Source organism: Mus pahari, chromosome 18 (genome assembly GCF_900095145.1).
Source record: "Mus pahari chromosome 18, PAHARI_EIJ_v1.1, whole genome shotgun sequence".
NCBI lineage: Eukaryota > Metazoa > Chordata > Mammalia > Rodentia > Muridae > Mus > Mus pahari.
The window spans coordinates 51291191-51306367 of record NC_034607.1 but is presented as its reverse complement, the minus strand read 5'-3'; the positions used below and the strand labels follow the sequence as shown (position 1 = coordinate 51306367).

The following is a 15177-nucleotide window of genomic DNA, read 5'->3' as shown; positions in this document are numbered from 1 at the left end:
GAGAGAGAGAGAGAGAGAGAGAGAGAGAGAGAGGGCTAAAGGAGAAAAGAGTAACAGAAGGAAGAAACATTTGCTATTTCTCTCGAGGAGTTTTTTTCCTTTCTTTCTTTCTTTCTTTCTTTCTTTCTTTTTTTTTTAAAACAACAAATTCAGAACGGAGATGTCAGATTTTTTTTTCTTTTTGTCTGTTTGCTTTTGTCGTCTTGTCGCAGCGGCGGTGGTGGTGTTTGTTTGTTTTTTGTATAGTCGACTCTTTAAATCATTTTAAACTAGAGAGAATATTTTCCCAGATACAAATAAATCGTCATGCAGGTGGGGTGCCGGGTCCGTGGGAACCAAAAGGAGAAGCCGTGCTTGTCCTAGAAAGTATACAATTGTCACCTCTTTTATGCTTTCTGCCCGCAACATCAGCGTTTGTGACTGTCTGTTGGCGTCGCGGTCCTTTAGGGTGGCCATGGTGGTAGGTGGGGGGGGGGGGTTGATGGTTTGAGGTTAATTTATTTTTCTTGTTTTTTTTTTTAAATATATTTTTGGCTGGGGTGGGGGTGTGTATGGACTCGTGTGTTGTGTGTGTGTGTGTCTGTCTGTGTATCCTGATTTCGGTTTGTTCTAGGGATGGAGTAGAAGAAGAGGAAGAGGAGCAGGGTTACGAAGAGGAGGGGAAGGTGGAAGGGGAGGAGGGGGAGGAGGAGGGCGGCCTTGGCTATCATACATCACATTCCGAGTCGCTGGAGGTTACCGAGAGGATCGAAGTGCCGGTGTCCGCGCGCTCCGTCAGGCTGGACACACTGGTGGTCGGACTGGCCGCCGTGGACGGTGACTCTGCTGAGCCGTGCGTGGGGCAGCCGGGCTCGGCCAGCGAGCGCATCCCGCTGGGCCCGATGGCCTGGTGCTGGAGCCTGCGGGGAACAAGAGAGCCATGCCCGCCCTGACTCGGTGGCCCGCCACCCTGCTCCCCTCGCTCACACCGGGGGGAGCCTGGCCCGACTGGGCCTGCACTCCCCTACCAGCGCGGACTCCCGCGTGGCGAGCCTCTAGCCACAGCCCCCAACTGGGCTCTGTGTTCGTCCAGGCACCCAGCTGCCCCCTGAGTACCGCAGAGACTTCCTAACTCAAGTCCGAGCTCCCGGTTCTCCAGCCCAGGGAAGCGTTCCAGATAGGGAAGGCCTCAGAGGAAAGGCAGACTCCCAAGCCAGCCTCCTGCGGAGACCTGAGCAGGCAGCAATGGACCCTGAGCCCGGACCAGCAGACACTGGGGAAGAGCTTCGCTTTCTTCCGCAGCCTCCTAGGCTCACGGAACTGGACCCGGAGAACCAGGGATTCCACAGAGGCTCAGGCCACGGCCTTCCCAAGCACACACCCAGAACTGTAGGGGTTCTCCTCAGAGCACCCATCGCTTTCCTTTCTGAATCTCTAAGCAGAGGGCGCAGGACGCGAGGAAGAGAAAAGAGGGAAGCTGGAAGCTAAAAGATGGGGGGGGGGAGGAAGAAGAAAGAAGAGGGAAGAAAGAGAAGGCAGGAGAGAAGGACAGACTGTGTCTCTTTTTTGGGTGAAGAAGCAGTTGTCTGAACCTAGTGTCTCCTCTCAGGGAAGCCTTTCACTGGTCGTGGGTGCTCCCCCCATCTGGCGAAAAGTGGCCTCCACAGGCAGAGATGAGGGGGACGTGGATACAGGCCTGGGCCACCTAAACCCGCACACACTCTAAGCCTCCAGCCACCAGCAGCTGTCAACAGCCGGGGGTCCCTGCTCCTTGCAGCGTCCCAGGCCTAGTGCCTTTCATTCTGAGCAAGGCTCTGTACCAGAGTTTCTGCCCAATCCCCCTTCTTTCCTCTCCCTTCCTTTTGGACTAATTATCTCTCCGCCCTCTCCTTTTTCTCTTTACTTTCTCACAGTCGAGCTTTAAAGAACCAGAACCAAAACAACTTTGTGACTCTGTAACCAACTTGCCTGCCACGACTGCACCTGCGATTTTGCTTCCAAAACGAATGGATGCTCCTGAACTGAGGCGACAGGGAGACTTGAAGCTTTCACTCCCCCCCCCCCATGAACACACTAAACACTCCAGGCCTCTTCACTCCAGGCCTGCTTCTCCTGTTCAATGTCAGCTCGAGAGATGGTGACCACCGGCCTTCTCTTTATGGCAAGAACCCCGGTCCCCTTTCCCCTCTTTGACTCGTATGGACCCCTCTAAGCCAAGCCCCCCTCCCTTTTGCGGTGCACAGAAATAATCAGATAGCAAGTACTATTTTCCTTTCCTCCCAGCTTCCTAGTTGGGGCCAGGGCTGAAGAGACCCACGAGGGGGCTAAGGCCCCTAGGGACAGGCACCATGGGTTGAGGATACCAGAGGCATGCTCACACAGCGCTGGCCCTGATTAAAGTAGCCCTCCTTGAGCAAAGCCGTCTATAAACCCACAGCCGGTTGTTCCCTGTTCCAGGGCAACCAGAAACTTTCTCTAACTGTCCAGAGAGTACTGGCGTCTCCAGAGCTGGATCAACTGCCTCTACCATGCCCCGACAGCCTGCGTTTCAACCCGTTTCCCCTTTTCTAGCCCCGGAGACTGTAGTGGCCCAGCCGCAGTCCCCGCCACTGACCTGTTCTTGGCCGCCGCTGCGCGGTCGCGCTGTCGCCGGTTCTTAAACCAGTTGCCTACTTGTGTGGGGGTGAGGCCGGTGGCCTGCGCCAGTTCTCGTTTCTTGCTGGGGTTGGGGTAGGGATCCTGCAGGTACCACTCCCGCAGCAGGCTCCGAGTCCGCTCCTTGAAGCAATGGGTCTTCTGCTCGCCATCCCAGATGGTGCGCGGCAGAGGGAACTTCTTGCGCACGCGGTACTTGTCCACCGGGCCGAGCGGGCGGCCGCGCAGCTTCTCGGCCTCCTGGTAGTGCGCCTCGAGCCACATGGCCTGCAGCTTGCCGTGAGACTCCTTGGTGAACTTGTGGTTCTCCAGGATGTGGTACAGGTCGCGGAAGTTGCCGGTGTGAAAGGCGACGACGGCGCGCGCGCGCAGGATCGACTCGTGTTTGTTGATGGCCTCGCACGCCCCGGGGGCCACGGGTAGCGACCAGAGGAAGCGGCCCAGCCGCTCGATGTCGCCCGTCTCCTCCAGCGTCTCGCAGACGCTGGCCACCTGCTCCGGCGAGAAGTTGAGGGTGGGCAGCTGGAACATGGACAACTCTTCCGGGGGGGCCCTGGAGCCGCCGCCGCCGCTGCCGCCTCCTGCTCCGCCAGCACCGCCGCCTCCCGCACGGTTCCCGCCGCCGCCGCCGCCGCCGCCTCCTCCCGCGCCGCCGCCGCCGCCGCCCGCACCGCTCCCGCCGCCGCTACTCGCCAGAAGTAGGGAGCAGTGGTGAGAATCGGCGAAGTTTGGCAACAAGAAGTGGGAGGAATAGAGGTCTAGGGGGGAGCGGAATACCATGGACTGACCTGAGAGGAGAGGAGAAAATTCAGGGAGAGGAAGAGAGAGGGGAGGAAGAGGAGGAGAGGGGCGATGAGGACCAGGAGGAGGGAGAGGAGAGGGGGGAGGAGGAGATGGAAAGGAGGGGGGAGCAGAAGGAGAAGGAGGGGGAGGAGGAAGGACGTAAGGGACACCCACACCCCACACACATCCACATACACACACACCCGCGCAGCCACATAGAGAGGGAGGAAGGAGAGCGGGCCTGGTGCGCGCGCGCAGAGAGAGAGAGAGAGAGAGAGAGAGAGAGAGAGAGAGAGAGAGAGAGAGAACCCGAGGCAGAGAGAGGGAGAGGGAGAGAGGAGAGCGAGAGCCAACCACGGCCGAGTCAAGATTCAGCGATTCCACAGCAATCGCCCTAATGACAACAGCCTCATAATATCTCCCCTAAATCCACAGTGAGTGCAGCATTGAAACATTTTGTTTCGCTTTTCTATTGGTCTGTGGCGTGTCGTTGTGGCGTTGCCACGGCAACCACTGCCAATCACTGTCAGCCCTGCCAATCAATACTGAGAACGTAAGGACGGTTTTACCACTTAGCCGGAGGGGGGGGGGTGAGGGAGAAGAGGGTGAAACAGAATTAAAAAAAAAAATCTTTGCAACTCTTAATATTCTCTCTCTCTCTCTCTCTCTCTCTCTCTCTCTCTCTCTCTCTCTCTCTTCCTCCTCCTCCTCCTCCTCCTCTTGCTCAAAGAAGTTTTGATCAAAAATTCGAAAAGGAATAGGAGTAGAGAAGTTGAATGCAGTGAGCCATTCGTTACACGGAGTGTTTGGGGTTAGGAACAGACTCCAGCCTCAGGAGCACCAGGCAGCCTTAGATGAAGCTGGGGACCAGGTGGCCCGGCAAGGTTTGCACATGGTGTCTCAGCCACCTCCTCTGTCTATGTGACCACTGATAGTGGTCAGGAAGAAAGAGGAAAGATGATGAGGCTAGCTGCATAGTCACCATAGCAAGCTGCTGGGGGGGGGGGCGGCGGGCTAGATCTGGGAGACAGAATATGGTACCTAGGAAGTTGAAGCCAGGGCTAAGATTAACGCAGGAGGCTATGAGGCTTTTTTGGCCAGTGCCCTTGGAATACATTTCCCAACTCCTTCCACACCATTGCACAGTTCTGCTCCCAGTCAAGCATTGGTGAATTTTTCCATCGCTATGTATTTTATAACAGTGGAGACATTACACTTTCTCTGTCTTCAAAAGCAACTCCACTCTTTGTTCCCCCACCCCTAGACTTCAGCTGTCTCCCACAGTGGTAGACTAGCAACAGGAGGCCAGAAACCTAGGGACTCTGGGCCTAGGGGAGACTGGAGGATGCCCACTTTTCCTACATCCGTGGGTACAACCCCTGGCATGTCCAACATCCCCTAAAAGATACAGAAACTTTAGAGGCCACTTGAGTAAGTGCCCAAGGCCTGAAAGTTCAGTGTTTGCTCATAATGTAAATAACTATAATAGATCATAAAATTCTCCATACATAAAGCAATATCATAGCCCTGAAATAGACTCCCCTTGTCCAAAGAACTTAGAGGGTCTTTCCTGCTTGAGGCTACCACAGCCGCCAGGCCAGGCCCGGGCATTTATTTATTCTTAGCTATGTTGCTTGTGAGAACTTGTAATCTGCATCTTGAGGCCAGCCTCCCTTTGTGAGGCTTCTGTAACTATGGAAGTGTGATTTACGCAGATTTGTCCGGGTCAGAGACATCTTTTCCCTACGCACTGTGTATATTTAGACAGGATTCCGTCTGGTGTTAAAAAGTGTATATGTTGAATGGATTCACACACAGTAGCCAACAATGCTCACATTGTCGGTCCATGTACAACGCGTATTGAAACGCAGCGCCCAGACTTCAACTAATCTGCCCTCAATAAAGCTGAAATAATTATCCTAAGCTGCCTTTCCAGAAGAAAAATCATTGAGGAATTCAAAACTTTTTTTTTTTTTTTTAAAAAAAGATCTTTTCTACATTCCGATGCAGATCTGGGGGCGCGGCGCCGGGTACACACCACTCTGGAGAGCTCAATGAGGGAGGAGTGGAAAAATAAAAGAAGTTGTGGGAGAATTTAAACGTGAACCCAACTGGAGGCTGGAGCCAAAATGGTCGCAGGCCCTAAAGCTCAAGCTCGGGTCTTTCTAACGCAGGGCCAGGTTTTAAAGGGCCGAGGAGTACGAACCCGATTTGAGGGTGACACCGAATGTTTGGGTTGGGCTAGGGGACTATACTGGCTCTTTAGCCGGAGGCAGGTGGGGGATCTAAACTCGATGACCAGGGCAGAAGAATGTTCCCACTAAAAGGTGGATCCGTCGAGTCCCACTTTGGCTCTCTCTCTCTCTCTCTCTCTCTCTCTCTCTCTCTCTCTCTCTCCAAACATCTTCATCTGCACCAAGAATACTTTTCCGCTCAACTGCGAGGCTCTGGGCGGTCGCTCATTGCGGGCCCAGAAAGAGCCCAAAGGTTGGGACACAAAAACAGACACTTCATCTTTTCTTCCGGACCCCTTTCTCTTGTAGGGGGAAGGATTATAGACTGAAAGGTGGGAGGGAGAAGGGGCAGGAGGAGGAAGCGGGGGGGAGGAAGGAATGAAAAAGGGGAGGGGAGTGGGTATTGTGCCGCGTGTGGAGGGGGAGAATTCCTACGGGTGGGTTTCCGAATATTGTGTTCAACTTTTTGAAAGCAGCTCGTGACCCCGAAACTGCATCCCCCGGAGCCGGGGACCCAGGCGCCAGGAGGGCGGGTGAACCCGGCCAGTCCCTCCCAATCCCCGCAACCCCCCGCCTCCGAGTGGGGGGGGGGATCCAGGCCTGGAGGGAGGCTGGGCAGGTGCCGAGGGCTGTGCCGAAAGCGCTGAAATCGAAAACCCTCGCCACTCAGGAAGAACTAAGGCAAAAGGATCACAGATGCTGCTTGGGGCCAGCCCCGTACTCCCGCCAGTGCCTGGTCTCCCGTGGGCCCGCGGGGCTCTGCAGTTCGCTGGCGGCCGAGCCTTGTGAGCGCTAAGCCGGGAGGAGGGCGCAGTCAGGGCGCACAGCTCTGAGCGCGCCCCTACCCGGCTCGGGCCCGCAGCAGCCCGGACTGTCCGAGAGCCTCCCCGCAAGCAAGGCTGTGCGCCTCCCTCTGAGCGCACCTCCTGGCCACAACGCCGCCTGCGCTTCTCCAGCCCAGGCCGGAAGCCCTATGCTGCCTTCCGAAGCCGGTAAGTTGAGAGTCCTGAAAGCTGAGCAGGGAGGCGGGGCGGGTGGTCCCTGATACTTATTGTAGGACTGGATCCCGCCGAGGCTCCGCAGGGTCTTGATCTAAAAGGTTTGGGTGTGTGCATTTTTGGAGAGGGTGTCTGTGAACCTCTGGAGTCTCCCCAAATTCCCGTTCGCTGAGCATTGGGGAGAGGAGCTGGTGCAAAGGACCCAGACTGCTTTGCTCATTCATCTGGGGTGGGTAGTGCAAGGGCTGGGAATGGAGCCCAGGGCACTTCCAGAGTGGGTGGGACACTGAGGATCGCCTGCACTCCGGTACTCTCAGAGCCACAAAACCCAGGGGATTTGGCTTGTAGGGTCTCTCTCTCTCTCTCTCTCTCTCTCTCTCTCTCTCTCTCTCTCTCTCTCTCTCGCCTCTCAGACTCAAGGACTGGGGACTTGGTGGATCTATGGCACTGGTACCCATAGAGGTCATCTGCACAGGCAAATTTGTCGCCACCCTTCAACCCTGGCCTACCGGATCTGCGGGGAGAAATGTAGCATTTGAATTGGGGAATGTTCAATCCTGTCTGCTGGGCATTTATTTACAAATATCAGCTCCAACCCAGCAGTAAGAACGTCTCAAACACTCAGAGGACTTTGCGGGAAGCACACTCCCTCCTTGTTTTGGGTTACAGGGAAAGCCCAGGAAAGCGAGTCCCAGAAGGCCTGGGACAGCTACACCCAGTTCGCCCATGCTCAACCCGGAACAGCCGACCCAAACGGTCAGGAAGGTTTGTCCTGGGGGCAACGCCTCTTCCGGGCTCTAGGACGTCGGAAGACAGAGAGATTGCTGGGTAGCGGGTGGTCTGGGCCTCCCCGCAAGCTGCAAACGGAGCTTGGTGCAGACCGCCAGGGAGGGCGCAGGGGAGCGCAGTACTCAGGCGGGGAGGCCTCGAAGCCCTTCAAGGACTCCGATTACTTTCCTTTGAACAACAACAACAACAACAACAAAAACAACAACAACTGCTCCCTCCCCCTTATATCCCCTCCCATTTTCAGCCTCCGGGCACCAGGGCTTCAAGTAATTGTCCTTCAGGACAGTAAACACTGCTTAGTTGCCTCAACTTTTCTGGTGCATAAAAGTTCCCGGCGTGAGGGGAAATTTGAATATTTGATCAGCCCCTTTGAGTGACCCTCATTAGCCTGGCGCCCTGCTAAGGCCCCACCATTGCAAAAAAGCTGCTGGGCCAGGCATTTGTACGCCTTGTTAACGCTGCTTAATGAAGCCGCCCCGACGGCTCAAAGGCGGCCTCTGGGGCCGGCAGCGCGCACCTCTCGGCACCCCGCTCTGCCTAATGAGCCCCGCCACCCGCTAAAGGCCCTTCCACCCCCCACATCCTCAAACAAGAGGGGTTTGGCTCCATCTAGGACCCGAACACCTCCCACCACCCGGCCCAGGAGGGTGGGCACAAACCCAGTCCAGCTGGCTGCACGGTGATTTAGCTCGTGGAGAAAGAAGCCAGCTACTTGGAGTATGCAAGCTAAAAATGGTTGTGTGGATGGGGAAGTAGAGAGGTGGATTTTACAGCCACTAGGTCTAGCTCACCCGTGGGTACCACGAACTTTCCCCTACAGGACCAGCTGTAAATCAATTAACCAGCCCAGCTCCTTAAAGGTGCATCTGGACTAGTGTTAGAGTGTAAGAAGAGCTGGTACACAGGGGAGGGGCAACTTTCCACTACCCCCCCCCAAATTCCTTTGCTCTGGTCTCCCCAGGAGGCCTGGCACTTCTCCCCAGGAGGCCTCACACTTTCCGGAAGGTCAACCTCCCAGACAACTAGAACTCTAAGCCCGCATTTGAGAAAGGATGGGCAGGTTCAGCTTCCAGGCCGCTGCTGCTCACACCCCTCGGAGAGTGACTTCCAGCTTCACACAATCCCTCCCCTGCTCTCTCTTCCTCGTGTTTCTAGCCATGGAGAGGTTTGAAGAGGTTACCCCAGGAAAGGCCTCGCTCCTTAGGCAAGACTGGGGCCCCAAACAAACCTGGACGAGAGAAGGAAAATCCTAGGAAAAGGGGACTGGAGACAGTCGCCCACTAGGACAAACATCTATTCCTTTCCCCCTCTTCCTGGGCTAGTTAATATAAGAAACCATTAGAAATTGTACTTCGCTCCTCAGAAAGAGTTGACATCTCTCACTGCTCTCTTGCCTCCATTGTCCTTTCTCCTGGACAGAACTCAGGTCCCCTTTCACTCCCTTCTTGCATACCCCTGGCACTTGCTCGTTTTGAGGAGCAGGGAACTCTCGGTTCTCCATTCAGGACTTTCTGGAAGCCCACCTCCATATGCTCACCAGCCCACCCTCCTACGCTGGTCAGAGTGAGATTGCTAACCTCAAGACCCCATTCAATGCCAGCTTTCAACTACTGCTGAAGACCAATGTAGGTCCCAGGATAGAAGAACCGCAGAGTCTAAATCTATTTGACCGGCCCCTCCTCCCTTCCCTCCTTCCATTCAGCTCCACTCCCGTGCCCAGCCCTCTTTCCAGCCCACGACCCCTAAACTAAGCCCAGGCATAAACTCCAGGATCATCTCTGAGCCGGACGACAGTAGTGCCCAGGTCACGATCCGTTCTAAGGGCAAAAGCAATGACAGAAAAGTCAGGGGCGGGTGCTCTAGGAGAGAGGGAGACCTGAAACGGAGGGTAGGATTCAGTTCGGAGCCCACCGGCTGCTGAGGGGAGGAGGCGAAAGGAGGGGGCTGGGAGTCCACGGGTCGGGGCAGCAGGGACTTCAGGCGGCGGCGTGGGGGGCTAGATCCGGAGGAGAGGGGAGGGGTGGCGGGGGTCGGAGGAACACGCAGGGCGGAGGGGTGTGGGGCTCTTTAAGAGCCACACGGCTAGCAGGAGAGGCGTGCGGCCCTGTGCTGGTAGCGCACTGACCCCGAAGGGGATTTAGCGGGAAAGGAGCGACCTGGTTCTGGGGGCTTTGTCCGGGGGCGCCCAGAAAGGCCGAGACACAAGAATAAGAAGCGCTTGCAGCGTGAAAGGCTGCGAGGAGCGGCGGCGCTGCTGCTCTTGACTTCTGAGCAGGGCTTAGAAGGCCTGCCCCGGCTTAAGCTGAACTGAGGGTGCTGAGCCCTGAGTCCTGGCCTTTAAGCTGAGGAGGCGTGGGATAGGGGCGGACGCTGGAGTAGTGGGTCTTCTTGCGACAACCCCCTCTTGGATCTTACAGCCTTGCTACCCTAGCGCATGGTTGTTAGCCTAGCCCGCCGCGTCTGGCATAGCCAAAGAAATTTACTTTCCCAGCTTGGCTTTTGCTTTTGTGTGTCCACCTCAAGCAGATCCGGAGCTGGCCGACCCCAGACTGATTCTCAACAGGTGGCTGGGTAAGTCTGTTTAAAGAATTCCGTGTAAATCATCAGCTCCTCCCCGACCCCTTCCCTTTCCCCTCCCTCTTTCCCCCTAGGCGGGTCCGAGTTCTCTGGGCTCCTCCCGCCAACGGTGGCTCGGGTGTGGGGGGCGGGGTGGCAGGGTACTTGCTCCCTACCATGGGGTTTTCTGGCTCGGGGTTCCAGGTTAGTAGATCCCTTGTGAAGCTCCACCTGGTACCCCGGAGTTCCAATCACCAAAGATTACTCTCAGCTTCTGGCACTGAGCCTCTGCATCCCAAGAGGGGGAAGGAGACAGAGCGTGCAGCACAACCTCAAGATTTGAACCTGCGGGAGAGGGGTCGAGGGACCCCTGGACCAGCGGTCTTGGTGTAGGGGTTACAGAGGAAAAAGAGCTCTCTATCCTCTTTGTGGGAGACACGAGACACTGCTTGGAGGGATGCGCGCCAGTGGCACAAAGCCGGGCAGAGGAGTGGGGAGTGGTTCTGCAACCGAGGGTAGTGGTGGGTTGGGGGAGGCGGTAGAAGAGGCCAAAAGAGGGGGGTGGAGGAGAACCAAAGAAAGGCAAAAGCAAGAGATCCGGGGCGTCCGAGAGAAAAGTCCAAAAATGTTCCTAATGCGCGCATAGAGCAGACGCGCGCTCGGGGGCGCACGATCTCTCTCTCTCTCTCTCTCTCTCTCTCTCTCTCTCTCTCTCTCTCTCTCGTTCTACACAGGTAGTGACCCCCATTCTGTGTTGGTAGTACGGGACCCATCGCACACAGAGAAGCTACCTTCTCACACCTCACCCCGTTGGCCCAAAGACTGACCACCCGCGCCCGAGTCGGGGGGTGGGAATCCCGGATGACACACACACACACACACACACACACACACACACACACACACACACCAGGGTAGGAGAACAGGGAGGACCTTACCTGCAGAAAGGTAAGAGAAACCGGGAGCGTGTAGCAGCGGCGGATAAATATTCATTAGGAAGTGTAAGTCCTTTCAAAGGGCTCCGCGCGCGCGCGCTCTAGCTCCTGTCTCTCTTTCTCTCCCTCCCTCTGTCCTCCAGGAAGGCTTCTCCTCCTCTAGCTCTCTCAACGCCCCCCCACCTCCTGCGACATACCGGGTGGATCCTAGGCTAGCTAACCTGTTGGGAAGCCTGAACTGCGGCAGCGCCTCTGCAGCTAGCAGTTTGCTTTCGCTCCTGGGGCGCGCGTCCCCCCCCCCAGTCCCCTCCCCTCCTTCCTTTCGCCCAGCCCCTCACCCCTCCTAAATTACTACATCATTAGCTTTATTGGGCGGGGAGGGGGTAACGGAGCAGCCAGACGCACCTCTCCATAGAAGGGTGAATAGTTGGTGCCCTGCGATGCAACCCCAACTCCATCTCCACCTCATTCTCACCCATCTGCACATCCTCACCCAATCTTGCTTCTTTTTCTTCGCTCTTTCCACCTCCACCTCCATCCTGTGTCAACCTAACTCCCTCAGCAGCCCTCCCACCCGCCGCCGCCAATCCGGATCACAGATTGGGTTGAGAGTGAGATTGCAAGGCAGTTAGGTCCGAAGGTCCTGCGTGTCGAGGTTAGAACTCCTCCCTGCCGTGAGTATGGGATGGTTATCAAGATCTCCTTCTCCTCCCTGACCCTGCAAGGTTACCGAACAGCTTGGACTTTTGAATCAGATCTCTGGAGTGAGCATTAAGAACTCCAGCCATACAGAGCTCAGGGCCTGGCCCTTTCACTCATCCACCGAAGCTGCTTGAGGGATGGGGAGAGGTGACTTCACTCAGCGCCAACAAGCAGGAGAAACTCATAGACCGACAGTTGGACTAATACTCCTCGTCCTTTAAGAATGCACTATCTGAAGTTAGTCGCAAGTCATCTTCAATCAAGGAAAGGGAAAAAAAATCCTCACATCTAGAAGCTTTGCTGAAGCCACTTCCAACAGCACGCCCTTCTCTGTGCACGCCCCAATGCCTGCTCTCTCTCGGGCAGGTGAAAATATAGGCTGCCCAGGCCAGAGGAGAGAAGGCGGTGGAGGAATACATTGCTTAGGGTTGTTTAGAAACTTGGAATAACTGTATTCAACACTCTGCTCGCTACCAGCACCTTAGGTTCCCTCTTGGGACCCTGAAAAGTGTGGCTTTGCCCCACGATGTCTGGGCGGGGGTGGGGGTGGGGGGTGGGGGTGGGGAGGGGTTGAAGTGATTCTAGCTTTGGCCCTCCTACTGGGAGCTTAAAGTTGGGGTGAGGGCTTAAGGAGGAGTCGAGGGGGTGGGCCCTGCTAGTTTGCCAGTGTAAGTGCAGCTGCACCTGGAACACCAAGAAGGAAAGTCTTGTCCCCTATCGCTCAGGGTGCTTGCTTAGAGGCTCCCCTAGGTTAACAACGGGAGCTTCTCTCTCTTCTGAGCCCCAGGGCAACATAGGACGATGGTGGCCGGGATGCCAGCTGACGTCTAAACGCCATAAGACTTCACTTGCCTCTCATTTTGGCTGTTCGGAGCTAATGTCTACCAGAGGAGGTTTTAGAAGCTGGTCTTACCCGTCCTGAATCCATCCTGTGAGGATGCAGAGGGTCGCTCCTTCTTGTTAAAGGTTAGCATAATACTTACTTAGGGTAGAGGAAGATGTGAAAAAAAAAAAAAAAAAAAAAGCCTGGGGTGCTTAGGGCCAACCTTACAGCTCACCCAAAGTCCAGAACCTCCCATTGTATACCTTCTCTCTCCAACACAGATTCCTAAGGTCTCTTCTTCATCTGGCGTTCACAGAAGGTAAAGTGTGCAAGAACACACTTAGGAAAATTATAGGAACTCTAACCTCAGTGCTGGAGGAATAAAGACTTGGCGAAGGAATGGATCGAATGCTTGAACACATACACCTTGTTGTCCAGAGGCAGACAAAAGCTACCACGTCCACTTGGAGTGACGCCCAGACATGCACACAGGAAGCCAAGGAGAGTGGGCTCAACCAGAGTACAGTACTTCCTGCAAGATGCCCAGTGGGCCTGGAAAAAAAAAATCTTCCATTGACTCTTCTGTATGGAAAGTTTCAGGCCACGTTCTGAAGAAAGGGCCAAGGAATGATCTGCCCCACAGGCTGCCTTTAGGCTCCCCTACCTGCTCTGCTGGAGACACCCAGAAGAGGCCAGTACAGGGAAGACTCCTTTTGCTTTGATTATTTCTGTTGCTGGTTGTCTTTTTTTTCCCGCCCTTTGCCTGGAAAATTGTGCTCTGGAATAGGGCTTGAGCCGACAGCACAGGCCTCCAGTAGATAACAAGAGATTCTCAATGTCCAATGAGGACAGTCCGTTCTAAGGAAGCTTCCAGATATGGGAAAGCCCTGTTTTGTCCCCCTTTCTCTTCTGAGATCTGAAAAAGAAAAAAAGAAAGAAAGAAAGAAAAAAGAAAAGAAAAAGAAAAACAAAACAAATCAAAAAACTATAGCCCAACCCCGTGTACATCAAATAAATTCACAAAGAATATGCTAGACCAAGCTAAATTATGTATTTAACTCATTTTCTTTTGTGTGATACTGAGTCTTTGACTTCCTCTAGTCCAGGCAGGGATTGAGGTCCTGGCCTGGCACAGATTCCACCAACAGGGGTTCCCACAGTGGTTCTGGGGCCAGGCTTAAGGTGTACTAACACGTTTTCTCTGTCACCTCCTCTGGGGAACTGGGGAACAGTCCCAGACAATGGCTGCCCCAGTTCCCTCTAGAAGAGACAGCCCCCCCCCCCAGCCCCGTTGCCCTCCAACCTCACCTCATTTTCCAATGTGCCCTCTTGAGCTCATTTTCCGAGCTCTAAAGAAGTAGGCGTGAGTCTCGGACCATTTCTTTAAAAGAAACGACTGGGAAAAGGAAGGAAGGGAAGAAGGGTGGAAGGGAGTGGGATGGAAAGCTACCTCCTGGGCTAACACGTCCAGTAACCACTCTAAGGAGTAAACGAGAGCCTGTGTTATAAAGCAGAAGTGATCCCTGGAACATTGCTGTAGGGCGCCTTGCAACAGATGTAACTGTCCACTGAAGAGACAGAGGGTGGGCATGGGGAAGATTTTTTTTTTCCTCCCTTTTGTGAACAGCTCTTACACTTTTCCAAGACACATTTAGTTCCTGGACAATTTTGTGAATTTGTTCTTGATTGTGTTTTGAACAATAAACTGTGAAAATCAACTTGGAGCCTGAATCTTCTGAATCAATCAGAATCTTCCTTGGGAGGGCAGGTTCTGCTTTTATCTCACCCCCAATGGCAGTCAACCTGCTGATGCTCCTCGGGAGGAGACTGTGACTGAAAGAGGGAAGTGAATGCAGACACACCCTCCTCTGCGCCAACTCGCTACTCTGCTTCCTTCTAGCTACGATTCAGAACACTGGTTGCCTTTGAACACCTTCTACTTCGCTAAGAAGTTTAGAGTCTTTCTCACAACAAACGACAGCATTTTAGAACTGGAAATGTTTCTTGTGACTTTCCAGTCTTAGGACAATTTTCAAACTCTAACTTAAAAACAATTGTTTATGGGGGTTTAGCTGGAACACGTGTAACAGTCGCTTCTCAAGGAAAGATCAACAGTTTTCTCATAACACCAACTGCTCCACACACTTATATTTTCTTTCTTATCCTTGTGCCTTCTGCCCAGGACACAGAACTAGGGGCAAAACTTCGGAGGTCTGTGACCTCTTGATAGCACCTGTAATTGTTGGGCTTTTGTTCTTGTGCCTTGAAAAATCTCTCATGCACATCTATGCAAATATGCATGTGCATGGGTGTGCTCCTATCAAGTTGTCCACACTTTCTTAACAACCCTTGATGAGCCAGACCATTTCCATTGCCCAGGGCAAAGGGCTAATCATCTTGTGGGTCTAGAGTTGTCATAGGATAGTACCCGGTGTGTGTGTGTGTGTGTGTGTGTGTGTGTGTGTGTGTGATATGACAGTTATTACTTTCAAGAATAAATTAAAATAACCAGATACCCCTTTAATACTTTCCTCAACAGAGTCAATGCTCTAGAGATGGGGCCTCACCTTCCAAGGTGTCTTCACTCCCAGAGGGCCCGGGCTCTCTGCCTCAGCCCAACACTGGGCTTGCGCTCAGAGAGGAGGTATTCCGACGGAAAAAATCCCATACATTTTTAACTACAGTGATTACTAAATTAATAGCAGGCACCAAGACAGATGTCA

General features: G+C 54.2%; 1 protein-coding gene and 1 long non-coding RNA gene across 2 annotated transcripts; one reads left to right on the top strand and one right to left on the bottom strand.

Annotated features, from left to right (window-relative positions):
* Window positions 1-223: 223 nt before the first annotated feature.
* Six3 (SIX homeobox 3) lies at window positions 224-3446 on the bottom strand. Its single transcript, XM_029531156.1, has 2 exons — window positions 2594-3446; window positions 224-899 (listed from the first exon to the last, which is right to left on the bottom strand). The coding sequence occupies exons 1-2, from the start codon at window positions 3412-3414 to the stop codon at window positions 707-709; spliced, it is 1014 nt and encodes a 337-aa protein (XP_029387016.1). The 5' UTR covers window positions 3415-3446; the 3' UTR covers window positions 224-706.
* A 2868-nt stretch (window positions 3447-6314) lies between these two features.
* LOC110335835 lies at window positions 6315-13378 on the top strand. The gene is made up of 3 exons (XR_002381188.1): window positions 6315-6643; window positions 8944-10009; window positions 10729-13378. It is a non-coding gene; the product is annotated as an uncharacterized LOC110335835 (long non-coding RNA).
* The last annotated feature ends 1799 nt before the right edge of the window (window positions 13379-15177 follow it).